The sequence below is a fragment of the Hermetia illucens genome, chromosome 2 (assembly GCF_905115235.1).
Source record: "Hermetia illucens chromosome 2, iHerIll2.2.curated.20191125, whole genome shotgun sequence".
Taxonomy (NCBI): domain Eukaryota; kingdom Metazoa; phylum Arthropoda; class Insecta; order Diptera; family Stratiomyidae; genus Hermetia; species Hermetia illucens.
Window position 1 is genome coordinate 9,267,287 of NC_051850.1, and position 20,886 is coordinate 9,288,172.

Sequence of the window (20,886 nt, forward strand, 5' to 3'; positions counted from 1 at the left end):
CACGATTTCGGGCCTGTGTAGCAGCAGCGGCGGCCATTTTGAATAATTTTTTTTTTCTCTTTCGAAAGCTCTATGTTTCTTTTTTCTAATGGTGTACTTTTCGATTGATTTGGTTTGACAGACAGAACTTATGGCTATACTATGTACATTCCCGATTTGCACAGACGGTATTAGAATCGATCCGAGGGCTTTCTGTATTCCTTTTGGAATCCTACGGCGTATGCTGTCCTCGAAGGCGATGTACCTAGGGGGGGACTCTTTCGAGAGGGGTCCGATTTTGACCTCCTAAAAAACCAGTGGTACTGAGTTTCCGAAGTGCTGCACCGTGAAAAAGGATTCCTTTCTCTCCCTCCATACTTAGTTTAATCCTAATTCCAATAAAAGAGAAACATTTGTTCACGTTTTCTTCGGGTTCTATTTTATTATAACTATACATTACTTCTACATATATCAATTAATCAACCAATTACAGGATAAGCGTAGTTAAAGTAGACGCTTTACATATTTTCTGCTGTGTAAAACCACCAATTTGCATATTTTCCCACAACTTATTTTTATCTCTTATCAGTAACGAATTTCGTTTCATCAAAAATGCTCATGTTTTCTTCTCATCTTAACCACAGGTGACTTGTATATTTCTTGTTCAAACACCAACACGTAACTGAACGGGCTCTACTCAAAACTATTGCTCTCTTATCATAAGACAAACATTTATTCAAAACAAAAGGAGGAAAAAGAAAAGTTAAATTCAAATTTGAACAAGCTTGAAAATGAAGTAAACGAATTGAGAGAGGATTTATTGAATTAGTTATTTGATTTACAAACAAACGCTCATTATTCCGAGCAAGCTTTATCTCAAAAATAGAATACAATGGGCCGGGAGTCGATGAAGATAAACTACCCAAGTGGCTAGCTACGAGTTTATTCGATAAATCAATGTATTTTAATTATTCAATTCCATTCGGAATGATAAGTTCGACAATAGACAAGGAGACAGGGTGAAGTCTCCAGAAAACAGAGTGAAGACAAATAAAGCGACGATGATAATGGCTGACGTCAGTGAAATGTAAACTACGATGAATCTTGGCTCCGTTTTTTTCCTACAGGAAATAGGTAAGGAAAGGAAAGATTTAATGTTTCTATTGGCGAACTTCGTTCACTTGCTTCGGGTTTACAGTAGAAATATTCACGCGGTATTTACTCGGGCTTGTTTGTAAATATGAGAGTAACAGAGCTTGGAAATGTACATTTTATCTGGGTCTTCTCTCACGTTCGCTTGGTTTCGAATTAACTGGAACACTTTACAAAATAGATTGGCATTTTAACTTGTTTGTTTGTCGATTATTTTCATGTAAACTTTCAGTATAACGGCTTGAACACGACCGCCTGTATCTGGTGTGGGTGTCTGTTGTGTGCACCAACGCATGTCCTACGTCTGAACGAGTTACAATTCACTAAAATTTATGAGATTAATGTTTCCATCTTATTTTCGCTTTTCTGCTTATTTCCATGTTAATATTTAGACTTGCTTTAAAGTTATTACATTTTAAAGATAAACTTTATATATTAATAATTATTACCATTACGAAAAGAAGAGTAAGAAAATAAAAAGTTCTAAAAAAGTATTTTCATCTTTTATTTAAAAAAAAAAAACGGGCAATGGCGAAACGAAAGGGTAATGCGAGGGGGAAATAAAAAAGAAAAGAGTAAAGAACATATGAAATACGATCAGAGAAATTAATTAGCTTGTTGTCGTGAATTTATTGCATGGCTGTATAATAGACGTTTTACGTGCAGGCACAGTTTCCGGTGTTGGTATCGCTTCACCGGTTGGCACTTTGTTAGCAAATACTTGTTTAACGCCTCCACCTTTCTGTTTGGCCATTTGATAATCGCCTGAATCGAAATATTTTTGCTGAAAGCGATATTACTTATTAATATTTATCGTATCGATGGTGTCAAAGTGGAATTGATATAAAATCTCATGAATTTCGACTATAAAACAAACATTTTCCACACACTTATGAGCCCCTCCGTCACCCTAGCTATCTAACAAAAACTAAAAACCAATGGTTGAAACTCTACAAAAATACTCACTCCTTTCTGTAATCGTTTCTGCAGAAATGCCGAATGACCACCAGGACCGCGTAAACCGGTGGTTGTAGGATATTTTGCTTTCAGTTTTTCTTCCTCAAGTTTTTCTAATTCTCTGGGATTAGTCTGGCAAGAAAAGGACACTTTCAGCAAATATTTTGGGAACATTGTGGAGAATTCGAGACTTACCTCTGGCTCTTGTGAAGAACTTTCCTCCGGCGTACTCATGATTGTTGTGTGAACTGGAAAAATGGAGAAAATCGCGTTCATAAAACTGAAAAAATATTAAACCGCGTAAAATAACTAATTCAAACTTTAACTTCTAACTCCCTCCCTAACAGATTATAGGTTTGAAGAAGTCGGCAACATGTTTGCGTTTCAAGAAAAAGAAATGAAATGAGGTTGGCGCGTTCACTACCAGAGGCGCGTCGCACGTATCGACCGGTGGAACTGAAGCAGTTATTCAGCTAACACCTAACCTACAATTCGTTAAACTTGTTAAATTCCTCTTCGCTTAAATAAAACCGTTGTTGCTTTTTCAAGTGCTGAGTTTTTCATCATTGGCGTATGGCGTACCTAAGGACTCGAGAGCACATTTGTGACCCCGCTAAGGTTGCGATTTGTATCTAAGAATGCCGAATAGCAATTTCTACGACGCGGACGAAGGCCAGGACTCCGCTGCCTCAAGCGCCATAGCCATTCTTGCTGAGGTAAATGCAAACTACCCCCCTTTTGGCAAAGCAAGCTAGATCTGCGGTTCGTACGCGTCGAGGCGCAATTCCCTAACAACCGCATTACGAGCGAAGCAGCACGATTCGACAGAGTTGTAGCCGAGTTAGATATGTCAATTCTGCCCAACGTGGCGGACATTTTAGAGACGCCGCCCGACACTGATAGAAACCAGGCGCTTAAGCAAAGGATTTTCATCGTGTTTGGCGTCACCGAAGACGAGAGGACGAGCCAACTCCTTTTCGATCTGGAGCTAGACGAGTTGCGACGCCTGCAATGTACCGCTGGGAGATCCGTGCCAGAGTTTCTGGTGAAATTGCTGTGGTTACAGTGCCTTCCACTCCACATCCTCGTCATTGCAGCAGCTAACGATCGAGATGACCTGGAGAGGTTAGCTATCGCCGCAGATTGCGCCGCCAGCGTCTCCGTGCCGAGCGCTATATGCAGCATTTAGAACAACACTAGCTCGCAGCCCGTTCCCGAGTTCGACTGCTTGGCGAAGTAGATTGAAGAGCTGCGGTTGGAACTAAGTCACCTAAGCCCGCCATCTCGCCCGGGAAACTCATCAAATTGTAGCACATGTGATTCCTCACGGTAAACACCCCCCGCCATGAGATTGAAGTTAGCAACCAAGTTTGCTATTTTTACAAACGGTTTGGCATCGCGGCGAGAAGGTGCCGATTACCGTGTTCATTTCGAAAGCGGAAGTCGGAAATGCATCGAACCACTAGCGACAACTTGTGGAATCGCGAGGAGGTATATGACCCAACGTCGCGGTTGAAGTTCCTAGTGGATACGGGACCAGATGTTTCCGTCGTTGCAGCTTCCTTTGCACGTAACACACATCGTTCAATAAGTCCCGGGACTAACTATGAAAACAACATTTTATCGGCAAAATTCTTTATTATTCATCAACATAATCTCCTTCAAGGGTTATACAATCATTCCAACGCTTCTCTAACTTTTCAATGCCATGTTTGTAGAACGATTTGTCTTTTGACTCAAAATGAGCCTCAGTAGCAGCGATCACCTCCTCATTTGAGCCAAATCTTTTTCCCTGGAGCATCTTTTTGAGATCCGCAAAGACCCAGCAGATCTGCCGAGTGCGGAGGATGAGGAAGCAGTTGGAGGCCTAATTCGTTGAATTTGGTCATCGTTTTGAATTACTTGTGGCACGGTGCGTTGTCTTGATGAAAGATGACTTTCTTCTTCTTCATGTGTGGGCGTTTTTTCGCTATTTCGGCCTTCAAACGATCAAATAACACCATGTAGTAATCGCTATTGATGGCTTTTCCTTTTTCGAGGTAGTCAATGAAAATTATACCATTCGCATCCCAAAATACGGACGCCATCACTTTACCGGCCGACTGTTGTGTTTTTGGACGCTTCAGGCGGCTTTTACCGGTCGTACGCCATTCAGCTGACTGCCGACTTGACTCCGGAGTGAAATGGTAAATGCATGTTTAGTCCACTGTCACATATCGACGCAAAAAATCCTGTTTATTGCGAGTAAACAGTGCCAAACAGCTCTCCGAATCATTGATACGTTGTTGCTTTTGTTCCATTGTGAGCAAACGCGGCAGCCATTTGGAAAAAACCTTTTTCATAGCCAATTTTTGGTGCAAAATAGTAAATACACTACCAGTTGATATGTTCACCATCTTAGCTATCTCGCACACTGTCATTTTGCGGTCACCCATCACGATTTTCAATACTTGCTTGGTGTTTTCGGGAGTTACTCCCTCATTTGGCCGACCCGAAGGTTCCGCATCATTTGTATCAGCACGACCGCGTTTCACGTCGAAAACCACCGACAAATGATTGTTTTCGACGGAGTAGAGCCCGCATAACGTTTTTCAAGCCATTGCTGAGCTTGAATAGTGTTTTTTCCCCATTAGAAAACAATGTTTTATCAACACACGAAACTCTTTTTGGTCCATTTTTTCACGATTGCAAAGGTAGCGTCAGTTTAACCACTATAGCTTTCTTGGTTATGTTTCGAATTACATCAACTTTTGACACATCTTATCTGAAGGTTGGTACTTCTGAACCTTGGTATATAAATGGCATTATTAGCGCCATTTCTACGCTAGTCCCGGGACTTATTGAACGATGTGTTAATGCCCAGAAGGCAAGTTGTTTGCAGCCAACACAACCGAAAATGGTATGGACCGAAAATCTCTACCCTTTCGCTAGGCCTCACGCGTCAGTTCCACTGGCAGTTTTGCATCGCCAAGGTGTCGCGCCCCATCCTAGGCGCCGATTTTCTCAGGTATTTCGGACTACTCGGAAACTTCTGGACCCTGCCACACACGCCTCCGCATTCGGTGAGGTCAGTCAACATGCAAACCAAGCTGCATCGACTGTCAGTAGGAATTCCCCATACTCGGCGTTATTGAAGAATTTCCCAGCGCTGTCGAAACCCTGCGTTAAGCGCAGCTGCTGCTACTCACGGCAATCGAAAATGCATCACGACCGTCGGCCCATCGGTACCAGATCGCCTTCGCAGGCTTAACCTTGAAAAGTTGAAAGTTGCGAAGGAGGACTTCCAATTCATGATAAGCAAAGGTTACGGCCGTTACCTTCCAAAAGGCCCTGGGCAAGCCTCCTACACCTCTTGTCAAAGAAAGACTACCGCCGCCTCAACGCTGTGACGATCCCAGACAAATATTCCCCCCTCCCGGCTACATCGCGGATGTCACCATGAACCTTGCAGGGAAACGTGTGTTTTCCAAAATCGACTTGTTAAAGGCCTTCCATCAAATACCCGTCGCCGGAAGTGACGTCCCCAAAACGGCAGTCACTGCACCGTTCGGTCTGTTTGGAATTTACGGTGACGACCTTCGATCTTGGTAATGCCGCGCAAACCTGACATTTTATTGATGAGGTCTTGCAAGGACTGAACTGTTGCTTTTGCTATATGGACGGCATATTGGTTGCATCAAAGCACATGGAGCACTTGCGCCTGATTCTCGAACGTCTCACGAAGTTTAGCATCGTCATCAACCGTGCGGTGTTTTCAACGATTAATTATTTGAAATAATAAAAAAAAAACTTGTTTCTTTTTCGTTGGTGTAGATATCGTCATCTACGTTTCCAAATGCATTTTCGGTGTGAACGAACTGGGGTACCTCGGGCATGTTATTAGCACCCTACATCCCGGGTAGAAGCAGTCCACAAATTCAAGAAACTGGTCACCGTCAGGGACCCCCAATCGTCCGGACCATTAACTTTTATCGACGTTTCGTCCTCAACGCCGCTACGCTGCCTGCCTCGCTCACAAATACTAAGCAAGGATCAAGAAGGGAGACACGACCGTCAGCGCGTGGACGCCAGAAGCCGAGGATGCAGAAACAGCCTAGGTGACGCCGTACTACTCGTGCATTTACAGACCAACACTCCCTTGAGGTTTACTATCAACGCCTTCGATGTCACATTCGGCGCAGTCCTAAAGCAACAACAAAATAAACAGTGGCTCCCGTTAGCTTTTTATCAAAAGAAACTCTCCGCCCCGGAAGCGAAATACAGCGCGTACGACCGCGAGCTATTGGCGATTTGCAGCAGCGTTCGCCCCTTCCGTCACTATTTACAGGGTTCCGAGTTCTTTGTGTTAACAGACCATAAGCCGCTGACATACGCGTTTGCTCAGTCAGCTGACAAAGCTTCGCTGTGACAACAAGGACACTTTAGCTACGTATCTTAGTTTACAACGGACTTTCATATCATTCCTGGCTCAAGCAACGAAGTAGCAGATGCACTCTCCCGTATCGAAACCATCGAAATGCCTACCCTTACCAGCGAAGGTGAGCTGCCCCACGAGCAATCCCTGGACACGGAACTACAGAGCCTGCTTCGGATGGATTTCCAAGAAGTGCTTGCGTGGCGCCACCAATCTCCTTTCTGGGCCCTTTTATTGAGCGGAAATACCCAGAACGGTAAAGTCCTCCTGTGCATACCTCTGTTATTCGCCCCAAGATGTTGATTATGGAGACGAATAACCGTGGTAACTGCAACATATAAGGCCTACAAATAAGTTTTGTCGGTTTTTTTTAAATTTGAAGCTTTATTGTGAAAAATTGGTTATACATTCATTGTTCAAAGCATTGCCCATCGCTAGCCACAACTTTCTTTCATCTTTCAGGCAATTCATAGATACCATCGCGCCAAAAATTGGCCGGCTTGGCCGCTATCCACTCATCGAGCCATTTTTTGAGTTCATCGTAATTGGAGAAGTGCTGGTCAGCCAGGCCATGCTTCATCGACCGGAACAAATAGTAATCAGAAGGAGCAATGTCTGGAGAGTACGGCGGGTGGGGTAGGACTTCCCATTTCAACGTTTCTAGATATGTTTTAACGGTCTGTGCAACATGTGGACGAGCATTGTCATGTTGCAAAATAACTTTATCATGCCTTTGCTGGTATTGCGGCCGTTTTTTCTTGAGTTTGCGGTTCGCAAAAACACATTATTTGGTACAAAATTGGCCATTTTCGTTGATGAAAAAAGCATTGTTGTTTACACTTGACTGACTGACGTTTGTGGATCAATGGAATAAAAAACAAGCTACGCCATCTATTGTAAAAACCGACAGAACTTATTTTTAGGCCTTATACGTTATGAATTCTGATTAATTCTTGAGTGATTTAAGGGCTTCCTTCCTCTCTCTTCCTCCTTGTTACCACAGAACCTCTTCAGGGACATCCTCAAAAAGACAAAATGGCCTGAGGATATCAAGGAAGGGTGAGAACCTCAGGGGTCGCGCCTCATTCAAGATCTGCGACGGTAGAAGCAATAATTGGGACTGTGATCCGTCGTGGATCTTCGCCCTCGCTCGCCTTACCCGGGTCTGGAGACTTAAGGCTCCACGCGCGCGTACAAACCGATTTTTTTTATTTTGAATTTTAGCTCGCGTTCTGGTCGTTATTCGTTGCGAATTCCCCAAAGCTTTCTCTCCCAGAAGACCCTTGACTGCTTCACAGAACGTATAGGACTCCACCACCCTTCGTTTAACGAACTTCAGACCCCTTTCCCCCTATCTTCGGATTCGATCTTGTAATGGATTTCACTGAGAACTTCCGCAAAAAACTTGGCTTCCGCCGTATGACAGTATAGTCAGGGTAAAACTGTACACGGCCGTGAGAGAATTCGGTATGCCGGCAAAATTAACAAGACTGACTAGGCTGACCTTGATCACTTGCGAGATCATTCAACATCAACAACGGTCTAAGACGAAGAGATGCCGTATCATGCGATAAGGGGAGAGGGTAATATCTATGGTAGAAAAGAAAACGAGGCAGACCCTGCCTGAGATGTAACGACGGCGTAGGCCAGGACGCCAGACAGCTTTTAGGAATACCGAATTGGTGGACTTCGGCGCAAAACCGCGGTGTCTGGAGTTCCTTATTAAGGCAGGCCTAGACCGGATACCGGTTGTTAAGCCGTTCATGATGATGTTTTTTTGGTTCTGACAGGAAAAGTTTGGTATGTCTAGCAGCATTAAGGCTTCGCCACCTGTCATTTTGGGAAGTTTGTTCCTAGTTTTTGATAGCAGCATAAGCCAATGCTACTGACACCTCAATTGCTGGTTCCGCCGTCAGCGTGACTCTCATCGTTCCAGTAATACTTAAGCAACGGAGCCTTTGGATCTGTACAAGCAACTTATTGCTATTGGAAAAGTTCAGCCATGAGACCATAGATGTATAGAACAAAGTTGGATTTATTACGAATAACTCGCGGCAAAATCTCCAGATCTACAGCAATCCGTGGCTCTACAGCACCAGAACAATCTGCAGGATTTCTGTTATTGTTCCTGGATATGATGGATCCAGGTTAGTTTGAGAAGAGAGAGAATGTTAGGACTGGGATCGTCCACTTTGTAACAGATTTGTCAAACTAAATCAGAGCTCAAAAATAAATAAGTTTTGACGACAAAAGCAGGCAAATCAGTGGTTAATGTCGAAATCTGGTGTCCTCTGAATGCTTCACTCCAATTATCTGAACAGAAGTTCCGACGATAGCAAAGGGGTAAAAGGAAATCATTGGGGACTCGTCCAAAAATTCATACCAAATGATAACCAGAATTCAGTACCAAATTCCAACAACAGATTTTATTTTAAAATTATTGCTTTTACGGACTTCACATGGGAAATGCGTGCTGTTCAGAATTTCTGCTCTATTTTCGCGTGGTCTATACAGAACAGACACTTTGCAGAACTTCCTAGTGTGAAATACGTAATTCGCACGAATTATTTGGGGTAATAGCTTGACTACATTATAAAAGCCGCTAAACATGAAGGTGTTAACAAGACACAATAACTCACATCAAACTTGCAAATTTGCGATCTTTTTTTTAAATATCCGCGTCCCAACAAGAAGTCAAAGAAGAGCAACAACGCCAACCACTTGAGCTGCAACAAATTGCCCACTAACTGCGGTATCTTTCCCTCAATATTCAAGCAACGACCAACGAGTCCAGACCTACCCAACAGCGTAATCGACCATCGATTTCCTTTGATGACAATTTAATTACTTTCACCTGGTCAATTCCTTTTCTTGGCCTTATCTGGCCTCACCGCGCGACCGAGCCCAGCCAAAGAAGTGACTCACTCGGCCCCATCGCGACACCGTGATGGCGAGACATGTCTTCTTTCAGTGGAGCATTTCGAGCGTAATTGCCAATGTTTTGGTCAGTGTTCGTTCTGAAATTCGGCGCGCAATTGGTGCCGGTTGATACGTGCGAGATGACCACTTGGGAGCCGATTACGAGTGCGTCGTGAATGACTTTCTCGGGGTTCCGCTGACCCTGCTTCAACCGCACTTTCTCCGCACAGTCGGGCAGCGGCAATCAATCAGTCATCCACCCCCGCATGGGAGCCGATTGGACTCCCCCGCCTGGTCGCAGCAATCCCATCGCACTCGGCACCGAGTGGGCATAACAATGAGCTGCACTTAATCAGTTCCCGGTCAATGTTTTTATTTCAATGTTTGCGTTGTTTGTTAGTAAATTCACTTATCTGCGTGCTCGACATTGAAGTGTAGATTTTAGACTAGAATTTCTGAAAGGTGTGAACTGGATGTTTGCCCGGAGGCGGTGGGTTTGGGGGGACGAATCTCCGACTTCCTACTGTAGGCAGACTTGAGGCAGTGGCAGAGCAGCCTGTGCCGGTCGAGGGGGTTGGAGGGAAAACGTTTCTTTCTAGAAATGTGCAAGCTCGTGAGGCAAACAAGGAAGTAGTTCAGGACCAGCAGCTGAATAGGAACTGTCCAGAGTCTGCCGAGCCATCCGGCGAGGTAGAGAGCAGGCCCCGGGCTTTATTCCGCCGCTCAATCAAAGCCAGTCCGGGCCGATGACGCAAGCGAGGGCTCAATCATTATTCGTCCACGAGAGTTATCACGGCAACGGTCTTATCAACCCATGCGAGATTTGTTTACCTAGAAAACCTGCTAATCAGGGCATTCCAGATACGGGGCCTCGTTGCGAAAGGCAGTTTTTCACGTTGTTTTGTGGAAGCGCTTGCCAGAGCGACTGACCATGATGCGGGGACGAATGACGAGAAATAGAGCTCAAATCCCGCAGATTAGCCGGAGTTTGATTTCCCAATAAAACCATTAGAAAATACTCTGTCCATATATGCATGATAAATCACCAGAATCCGGCGTGACCGTTGAGAAATTCTTAAAAAAAAAACTCAGAGGCAACTGCAATGGAGCCGCTTGTCACCGTCGGACGGGCGAAAAATTGGCACAAGGACGACAACTAATCCGTTTGCAAATCGAATGAATTGCATTTTCGCTGCAAGTCCATCTACAAACCGTTGTCCGTGACGGCTGACACGAAACCCACAAACCAACAACGACTTTTCCCCAAACGAAACGCCTCAAAATACAAAATTTTTCCATTTCCAATTTGTCAACTGACAAAAGACAATTTCTCGAATTTATCCATCACTTTTCACGCAAATTTACCGCTTCACGGCGGCAGTATCACGATAATTTCAAGTTTTTAGAAAATAACACAACTATACCTGCTAATCTCTATGGAATTTGACACGATCCGCGCACTAGAAACGCACGAAAAAACACCTTGAAAAAGTCACTCAATGTTCGCCGATGTGAAATTTTTGGACGTTTCGTTGATGGCCGCCTGATTCTCGCGCAAAACAAATTCCAATTCGGTGTTCTCCGATGTGTGTGTTTTCGGTTATTGGTATTCTCCACCGAGCTAATGTGGAGAGTGAGTGTTAATGGTATTGTCCAATTGGAAATTTCAAGAAAGGCGGGAAAATATTCACTTCATTGAAATTCAAGCGGAAGTTGAAATTCTTTTATTTTCTAATTTCATTTTAACGCATTTTTACTGGAAAGAAAAAGGTTTTGAAATGCTTCATATTTAAAACCCAACCAACTTGCACCCTTATAAAAGTTCCCGTGTTGCTATCGAAACAAAATAAACACGAAATCCCCCAAAGAAATGCAAGAGAAGCACCAAAAGCCTTTCAAGATGGCGACAACCAGTAAACAAAATCCGGAAGACGCATTTTATGAAAATTTAACATTGGGTTTGATGAAAACACTGAGTAAGTTACGCCAAAGTCTTCAGTAGATGATTTTCCAGAGCTTAAAATTGTTTCAACGTTAATTATTGCAGGCAATGTCCCACGAATTACGAATGTTATTTGTGAGAAACGCCAACCTTGTGAAAAGGCTCAAGTGATGAATTGGGAGCAGAGACATTGCGTTTATTTGCCGGAGGATATGAAGAAATTTTATTTGTCAACAGATGGATTTATATTGCATTGGAGTTATCAGTATGCACGTAAGTAGTTTTCTTTTGGCATAAGAGGCGACTAAAAGGGACAGAAATTTGTGGGGTAACAACCCGCAATTTTCGAAACTTTATTGCTACTCTCGGTAGTCAACAACGCCTCGATTTCGGGCTGACCCCATTTCTACGACCTTTGGTTATCGAAAACGAACTATGATTGATTTTTGAAATGTTTGCACGCTCCTCGACAACGATAGCGAGTATTCCCAGAATACTCGCGTTCTCAGCTTGAACGGGAATTTCAACGATATGAGCCAGATATTGTTAGAAAGAGAGTACGACGTTGCATCACCTTAGCACCAACGCGGCCACCAAGGCTGTCAACCAACCAAATTTCCTAACAGGCTTGCCAGTCGTGAACACCAATTGCGCGAGATAATATATAGAATCGGACGGCATGTGCTGGAGCTAATCCGAGTGCTAGAAAATCGACGAGATGAGAGCTGGGGTTCTTGGTTCTCAAATATCATCTGCCTCGCTTCTCTTCTTCTTCCCCACTCTTTAAAAAAAAAAATCCTCGCCATGTTCTGTGTAAAGCGGAGCAGTGCATCCACAACGATAAATTTCCCTTCTAGTGGCCGAAGATAGACTGTACGACATATCCTTTGGCATGTGCGAATGAACCTTCACTACCCCCGAGGTCCTCCACAAACCTCACGCGAGTGCCCCCAAAAGAAGAAAAGAAAGCAAACGTTTTCTAGAAAGCATAATTTATTGTAAATATCTGTGTGTGTGATTTTTGGACATTGTCCAACTTGGGGTACAAAAATGTAAGCCGAGCGTCCGCTCAGAATGACTGATGAAACGAGATGAAGAAATGCTTGAGCTAAAAGATGGCACGCGGCATCAACATTTGCTTGCAAGCGCGACGTGAAGTTCGCTGCATATCTGCTGAGGAGTGTGTGCAGTTCGCCAGGGGTGCCACAACCGCCACTCCCCCTCTGGAAGTTGCCTAATGTGAAAAACAATGAGATTTGGATGAAATATAGCTTAAGTTAGTTTTCCTTACTTTCCGTTATTTTCTACATCACTTCTCAGTGACTTTTCATTTCTCGTCTAGGTGCGCAGATCAAATCTCACGCGTCATTCACCCCCTCTCCCCGAAACCTCGGCTCTGGAGACAAAAGGCTTCAACCTGGCCTGCCGCCGACGCCAAACCTAGAGAAGCGCTCCCCTCTGTTCAGAACTTCATATGGGCTCTCATGTTTTGGTTGCAACGGCTTCCCGGAAGCATCCACGCAAACATCACTTGCAGACATCCTGGTGTCTGGGGGTGTCAGCCCTCGTCGAAAAATGACGGGATGGCGGGGGTGATTTAAATCTTGCCGCGGTATCCCGGAACAAACACAAAAATCCAGTGGTAGAAAGGGCTGACTTGATATTGAACACAGGACCGCTGGGAAGTGTCAAATTCTCCCCGTATGCCAACTCGGTGGAATTGGCGGCAAACTCCTCGCGATGGGCTGTACGTAGATCAAGTAAAACGAAAGGCAGAACTTGCGACCATAAGGAGTCATCGTGCGCCCTTATAGCGGCCTTCAGTGCCCTATGCCAGCGTTCCCGCATCCCTTTGGATTGCGAGTGATACGCAGTCGTCTGGTGGCGTTTGAAGCTCAAAAGTTTGCCCAACTCGGAGAACAGGGTAGACTCGCACTGCCATGTGAAAACGCTTTGCAGACCGAGGAAAGGGCCTACCTCGCTCTGTACGTGCTTGGTGACTTTACACTTCTGGCATGCGATGAACTGTCTGGCCCAGGAGTTAACAGTCTTATTCATTGAAGGCCAGAAATATCTACTGGTGACAAGCCGATTCGTTGTTCGAAGGCCTGGATGTGCATGGAATACTTCCTTACGAAACGCGGCCGGAATGTAGGTCCCTTTTCAGAGGTCTCGCAGACTATTTCAGAGGTTGAACCGAAAAGCGGAAAGTCTCGAAATTTCTATTTGGAGTTGTCCGGGAAGAAATTGATTTCAATTTTCGCAAACACACAGTTGATGCGAAGTCTGTTTGCCAAAAGGATATTGAAGACGATGCATGCCAGATGATGAGATGAGGAGATCATCCAAATAGATAGTGATGAAATCTAGGTGTCCAAGAATGCTGGAATGTTTGAGTCGCATTTTTAAGGCCTAGAGACATCCCGACGAGCTCAAAAGCCCAATGGCGTAGTCACTGCCATCTTTGGTATATCTTCGTTTGCAACCGAGGAATTGGATACCTACCCGGCACTGTCTGAGCGTTGAGATTCCGGTAATCGCCTGTAGGACGGAACTTTTCGGACTTCGACAAGACCATGTGCAGGGGACTTGCATAAGGGCTGCTTGAAGGTCTGACGGCGCCCAGCTCTTGAAACAATTTGAACTCTGCTTTAGCAGCCTTAAGCTTAGTGCCCAGCAGTTGACTAAGTCTGAAGGAGACAGGCGGGCCGGTGGTCACTATGTGCTGCTTTGAGTCCTCTAAATCCCTAAACCTCGAAAGCGGGCAGCGAAATTACATCGACGTACCAAACAGGTGCTTCGCCGGCCCCATGGCGAGGAGAAGAACTTGGAGGATTCAGTTGAGCAGCAACGTTTGAGTCGGGGTTTTTTTCCAGCCCCGAAATCAACTCGTAGATGCGCCTGATGGTCTCTTTCCGAGCAGCCTTTATGTAATCCTGGTCAACCGCGTCTATCGAGTTCAGTTTGAAGAGACTCTGGGTGAGCATTTCGTGTAGATACTCTCTACTGGTTCGGGAACCCCTCCTGAATTACTCCACGCGGTCCATCACCATCAACACATCAATCTGAACCCTCTGGATTGTGGCAATCGTCTTGTTGTACAGTTGGAGCGAATTTTTGGTCACCGCGGTATCAACTTCGTCTGGAGCGATGAATCGATGGGCCGCAGTTTGGGGGCGTATTGGGTGCAATCTACCTAGGATTGTCCTGGAAACTAGCCTTTCTGTCCTTTCAATGGAACACTTCAACATATCTCCCACTGTCATCCATCAGCCTGTACAGATGGGCATCCAGCAGTTCCTTCACTACACGGGGCAGGAATTTAAGATCCAGCTTGGCATTATAATGCTTATTAAAATCGCTTTGCTAGAAGTCCCTCCGAAACACCCTGTCCACCACCTCGAGGATATCCGGCGGTGCCCTGAAGTTGTGATGGCTGCTCTCTGCTGGGCCAATCGCAGTGTCTCTTGAACCCCTGTTTTAGGAGTTCCGTCCACGGATCACCAGAGATGACCGAGGAAGGGTCCTGAAAGATGTTCAATTGGCAACAGAGAGTAGGAGAGTGATCATATTCTGACCAAAAGAATGAGCGGAACGGAATTGTAATCCGTTGTCCTTCAACACCGTACTCAGGAGTGCCAGAAATATTAAAGAACCGATCCACTGGTAATCAGGTTACAACTTCAGCCACGAAGCGCCGGACTGGCCCCATTGAAATTAATTTCGTAAAGTGATCAAGCGCGATGATAGCTCCAACATTTCCTGGCTTATCTTGTGGATACGGACCGATAAGGTCGATGAACAGCTTCTGAAACGACCTACCGGCGAGTGGAGTATGAAGCATAGGAGCAATTGATTCGAGCAATTGATCTTGCACGTAGTACAACTGTCCACATATAACTTTGCTTGTTGAGCCATACGGGGCCAAAAGTGCACGCTTTTTAGACGATGTAAGGTTTTAGCAAACTCCATGTGAGAATACAGGGAGTCGTCATGAAGTCGCTTAGTTAAACCCTCCGTCAACTCTTCTGGAACCCAAATTTTCCAAACCGAAGCTTCCTGGAGGACATAACCCGGAGTGTGTTCTGTTCTTTTGTATATGTTCCCCGACCACACGTAGATCCGGAGGTCAATGAAAATTGTCCTGGATTCAGGCCATCAATAGGAGGTATTTCGCAGATTTAAAAGCGGGGGAGCTCTTCAGTGGTGTCCTCGTTACATTCTTCAGTGGTGTTCTCGCCTCTGCGGGGCGTCAGTACCATGAATGTGAGATAGAGTGTCAGAAATGACATTCTACGTCCCCTTGCGATGCTTGATGGTACACTACAAACCTTGGAGCTTCAGCGCCCATCGTGCAAGGCGACCACTCAAATTACTTTGACTCATTAACTATTTGAAGGAAGCGAGGTCAGTGACCACTTCAAATTCATGTTCCTGCCCGGAACTTCTTAATGACCTGCATTCTCGGAGGAATTGCCTCTCACGAATATACTTCTGACGATGCGGCAACAGAAGTCAAGGAATTAATACAGGTTGCGTTGATCCGCGTCTCAAGGCTCTCTAGCCCGTGGTCATGGGCCAACGATACCAACATAAGTCTCTTTGGTGTGACTCTCAATTGCAAGGCAGATGCCACCATAGTATCTAAACTAAAAACCCTACTACATCAGCGGATCAGCTGGGAGAAACTCAGGAAAGGGGATGTCACCCATTGCTTTAACTGCTAAGAATTTGGACACGTTTTTTCAAATTAGCAATCCCAGATGTGTCAAATCCGCGGGCTCACAAGCCTTTGGGGACTGTCCTCGATTGACTGTCCAAGACAACGCCGAATAGGAGTCGACGGCACCCCTACAATGCGCAAACTGTGTCTAGCTGGATCATCCAGCCAATTTATCCAAATGTCCACGTAGCTGAAAGTGACCCGCACTCCTCTTTTCCGTCCCCCTCCCCCCCACACAGACACTTTGCAGTTCGTGACTCTCTGCCTGGCCTTCTGCCTCATTCCACCTGGAATACCTCAACTTCCTTACTGGCTCCTTCTTGCGCCACAGTTGCCAGGAGTCGAGTAAGACCCGAAACCCTCAATTGTTCATCGCCCTTACCTGCTTCCATTCCTGGGGACTTCTTCATGAAAGCCAGTGCTTTTTTCAACATGTCATTCTCCTCCCTCTGGAACACAATTTCGGACTTTTACCACAACTACCTCTGCCTCCCAACTGTAGGCAAACCCGTTCACTCCCGTTCTGTCCGAACTCTGGGAAATTGTAGCCAGTTTCGACGCCTTCACCCTCGACGGTGACCTCGACGCGTTTCACGTATCTTGGGGCGACTCAATTAGCAACAAAAATGGCAAAGTGATCTTCGATTGATTCGAGCCAGGCCCATTCTCTAGGACAGACATAAAACGCTGGAGTGCCATCTTTTCCTCGAAGGTCTCCCTTCCTAGACGGCTTGATAGTCTCGTCCCATCTCTCAACATGTGTCATTGGCTGTTTCTCTTTGGCAGCCCATTCTTACCACCATGCCCTCAGCCTCTCTCTGCATCTACAGCAAATTTTCTCTTCCCTCCATCATCCGCATAAATGCAGATCCTTCATTCTGATAAACTGGGACGATTTTCAACACGATTATCCAGTGCGCTGGGTCCTTCCGTGGGCAAATCAGCCAACACTGACTACCGTCTCCTCTCCGAGATCACCAAATACCTGTCCAGCAAAATCAATTCGGTCCGTACTGAATGCATCTTCAAGGAACTCCCCAAATCCCTCAAACCTGGCCCACAAGTTTTCTCAATGATTAACCGATTGGGAGGAGGGAGAAAATCTTCTCTTAACGTCGACTGCTACCCGATAAAAATAGGTAACCTCCAGTAGACTACTTTAACCACTTATTCAGAGCCAAATCGCCAGCGGACCCTATATGGAACTCGGTGGTCGCCACTACTGTCAACGATAAAAGGTTGAGCTTGATAGGGTCTTATCTTTGCCTCTTTTCCCCCAGCTGCTCGGCTGATATAGTCAGAATAGGCTTATTCGCCTCCTTCTTTACCTCCCTACACGATGTCGAACTGGCAATTATCCAATCTAACAATAAAAAATCTTCGGGCCCCGACGGTATCTCTAACTTTGTCCTGCGAAAGTGTGCGCCTACCATCAGTGAACGGAGAAATATGACATCGATGTGCGCGATGAGGACTCTGTGGACGCAGATTGCAAATCAATTCTAAGATTTTCTACCTGGAGGACGCGGTGTTTAGTTCGAGGTAATTGGAGACGATAAATCCAGAAGACGAAGGCTCGATTTGGGCTGTAGCGTCATTTAAGAAAAAGTCCTTGCACTCGATAGGGGGGCTTGCTGGCTTAACACTTTCCAGAGATTACCAGGGAAATTGTTCATTAAATTTTCATTTCAGTGTTACATTTAAAATTTTGAGTAAATTAAAACCTTATTAAAATCGGTTTACCCTTTGTCTGTCTGCCTGTCTGTCACACCCGAATATTGTCATATCTGGATGTCTCAGTGCAAGGCGCTAGGTAATCGGATTTGTATTGCGATAATTATCGGACATCAGCCGACTCAGATGTGAAATGAGTACCTGAGTCAATTCAGTGTAATAATCATGGGCGAGCGCAATGCTTGACCACATCGCCCCCTACAGTGTACCGTAATCCTCTAGTATATAGTTACGATCTAGAATGTAGTGCCCTAACATACGAAGCAGTGGTTTCCTTGGAGGACGAACTTCTGAGTGGCAAGGTACTTCCTCAACTCCCCGGAAAAACAATTTTCCAGGCACAAAGTTCAACATATTTGAGTAAAAAGAAATTATTGTTGTTTACACTTCAAATGAAGGACATATACTGAAAAAGACGCACAATGACAGTAGCTTTCCAACGCATGTTTGGAATATTGGAACGATGAAATAATGATCAGGTTACGCCATCTCTTAGTAAACGGCACGAATTAAGTTATAGACCCAATATTGTAAATTTACTGCTCTTGTTCTTATTTATGGCGCTTGAAATTGTTATCTACATCTTTATTTCCAGCAAACGATATAAGGCGTGTTGGATGCATTCATTTCCCTCATTTACTTCAAATAACTTTGTTGCGTGAGAACATTGAAAATTTCCCAACGTCTGATGCTGCGCAACATCAAGTGACTTCAAATTCAGTACAAAATTCTGGACCAATTATTACACCAAAAACAAAAGTTTTCGAACTGAATAATGTAAATGACGTAGCGAAAGTAAGTAGACTTTATATAAAATTTTAAATTCAAAAAGGATCTCAAGAAAAGCTAATACATGTCCTTTGGGTAGCTTCTTATTTGAATGAATTTGTGAAGAATTTGAGGGGCTTGTAAAGTGTATATATACATTGCTATTATCCTTTAAATGGGGCGTAATGCGTCAAGCATATCTACTACGTAACATTGTTGTGCGTTTGCTGAAATGTGTTTCATCACCCCTCTGGTCTTCCCTAGATATCTACACTTCTTCTCGTATATTCTCCGCCATGTACTTCACTGACCATTCTTTAAATGTCTTTTATCAGTGGTAAGCTTGCGTTTTTGATAGAACTCAATCAATATGAGATTTTTTTTAGCATTGTTAATGATTCCGAACACGAAATTCCGTTTGCTACACAAATTGTAAGGCAAACTCCTTGTTTAATGTTGTATAAAATTCATTATGAAAATTCTGACTCGCTGTGGATTCGTACTGATTCAATCAACTGCTGTTAACAAACTGACTGACAGATGGTTTTTAAATGGCGCACGATAATTGAGTGCAGTGTTGCCTGCTTATACAATTTTTTTTTAAAAATCATTGATGGAATGTATATAAGGAATTCGATGATAATTTTGAGTTGGAGGTTTTGGAGTCAATAAGTCACTTTCATTGAGTTTATTTACCAGAAATTAGAGGGAGACATAATAGAAATCTTATCTTTTAAGGTATGCTTAGTCTATGAGTCATCTGGAGCAAGTAATCCCAAAATTTATTTACTGGAGTTGTTAGCATTTAAATGGCAGTTTCTTGCTGAAACTTTCAGCGAATATTTACGAATGGCAATTGCCCATTTGGGGCTTCCTTATTGGGAGTTGTGCTTTTCCAGTTTTGGATTACCTAGTTGGACCGAGGTTAGTATTTGTGGTTCGGACTATTTACAGAGATCAGTGAGTAACTTGAAACGATAATCTTTATAGCAATTATTCCTACTACTCGCTCCTCACTTGCTTGAAGAGAATGATCAACGGAGAGGGCGTGTAATCCAGCCGATTTCTGAGCAACAATACAGTACTCTGGATCCAAATATATTCCGGGTTAAACCAAAATGCCCGAAGCAGCAACAACGCGCAAAATAAAATTATTATTTTAATATGAAAATTAAGGAATAAAAGAAAAAAAAATCAAATTTTTAGTTTGTTTTATGTTTGTTAAATTTGTGTTAAATTCCAATATATGTAGGTAGTCGTATTTGCACGTTAATGGCATGCTTTTGTATTAATTTACTACTTTTGCGTCATCATATATTTTCCATGTAGTAAGCAAATCAATGTATCAATTTTAAGTTTGTACCAAATTTTGAAAATAAAATTGATTCAAAAAAAGAGTCCGCGAGTATCATTTGAAAATGCTTTGACATTTAGTCTTGTATCTTATTTTGTGTTTATGGAGCAGAACCTTCCAGTATAAAGTCGAATTTGTCCACTTTGAGGGAGCGAACTTGTGTACTTCATAAATTTAGCCGAACATCGACGAAACATGGAACCAAACCAAAGGCCTAACCAACTCTAGTGGTTGTCAAGTTTGGCAAGCTCTTGATCAGCCAAGGATCTTGATCATCCTTGGCTTGTGGAATGACTCACCTGAATCACAATGTGTTAGTCTAGTGCTCAAGCGGAGACACAAAAGTAACGAACATAATGTTTCAGAAAAGACTCTGGACTAAAGTAAGCTGGCGAAACTCCCTTCCCCCCATTTTGGCCAGCCTTTCTGATCTCGTATTTTTCGCAATATCTCGCGTCCCCGACATCGTAGCTTGAAAATTCCTGCATTTCCTGAATCTGGGCCGCCTCCCCGTTCGCACGACGTATTGCCGGTCGTAATCCGACGATTTTCCAGTTTTGAGAATTTTCACGACCCGGGGTTTGTGAAAATTTTCTATTTTCCGCCATTTTGGCCAACATCGTAGCTTGAAAATTCCTGCATTTCCTGAATCTGGGCCGCTTCCCCGTTCGAACGAGGTATTGTCGGTCGTAATCCGACAATTTTGTATTTTTGAGAATTTTCACGACCCGGGGTTCGTGGAAATTTTCAATTTTCTTCGATTTCGGCCAGGCCTTCTGAGCGTCGATTTTCCTCGATATCTCGCGTTCCCGGCATCGCAGAGTGGAAATTCTTGCATTTCCTGAATCTGGGCCGCGTCCCCGTTGGAACGAGGTATCGCCCACAGAAATCCGCCGATTTTGCATTTTTGCGAATTTTTACGACCCGGGGATCGTGGAAATTTT

The 20,886-nt window shown here is 44.2% G+C and overlaps 2 protein-coding genes across 3 annotated transcripts; one reads left to right on the forward strand and one right to left on the reverse strand.

The window, feature by feature from the left end:
• Window positions 1-391: 391 nt before the first annotated feature.
• On the reverse strand, window positions 392-10,984 carry LOC119648110 (alpha-endosulfine). Of its 2 annotated transcripts, none has more exons than XM_038049627.1 (4): window positions 10,846-10,984; window positions 2,284-2,336; window positions 2,098-2,220; window positions 392-1,915 (listed from the first exon to the last, which is right to left on the reverse strand). In XM_038049627.1, the coding sequence occupies exons 2-4, from the start codon at window positions 2,320-2,322 to the stop codon at window positions 1,742-1,744; spliced, it is 336 nt and encodes a 111-aa protein (XP_037905555.1). In that variant the 5' UTR covers window positions 2,323-2,336; window positions 10,846-10,984; the 3' UTR covers window positions 392-1,741. The 2 variants fall into 2 exon arrangements, with proteins under 2 accessions (XP_037905555.1, XP_037905556.1); XM_038049628.1 differs by lacking the exon at window positions 10,846-10,984 and adding an exon at window positions 9,142-9,263.
• Window positions 10,985-11,014: 30 nt separating this feature from the next.
• On the forward strand, window positions 11,015-19,982 carry LOC119648109 (tubulin polyglutamylase complex subunit 2). Its single transcript, XM_038049626.1, has 5 exons — window positions 11,015-11,397; window positions 11,469-11,636; window positions 18,416-18,615; window positions 19,327-19,512; window positions 19,579-19,982. The coding sequence occupies exons 1-5, from the start codon at window positions 11,292-11,294 to the stop codon at window positions 19,735-19,737; spliced, it is 819 nt and encodes a 272-aa protein (XP_037905554.1). The 5' UTR covers window positions 11,015-11,291; the 3' UTR covers window positions 19,738-19,982.
• The last annotated feature ends 904 nt before the right edge of the window (window positions 19,983-20,886 follow it).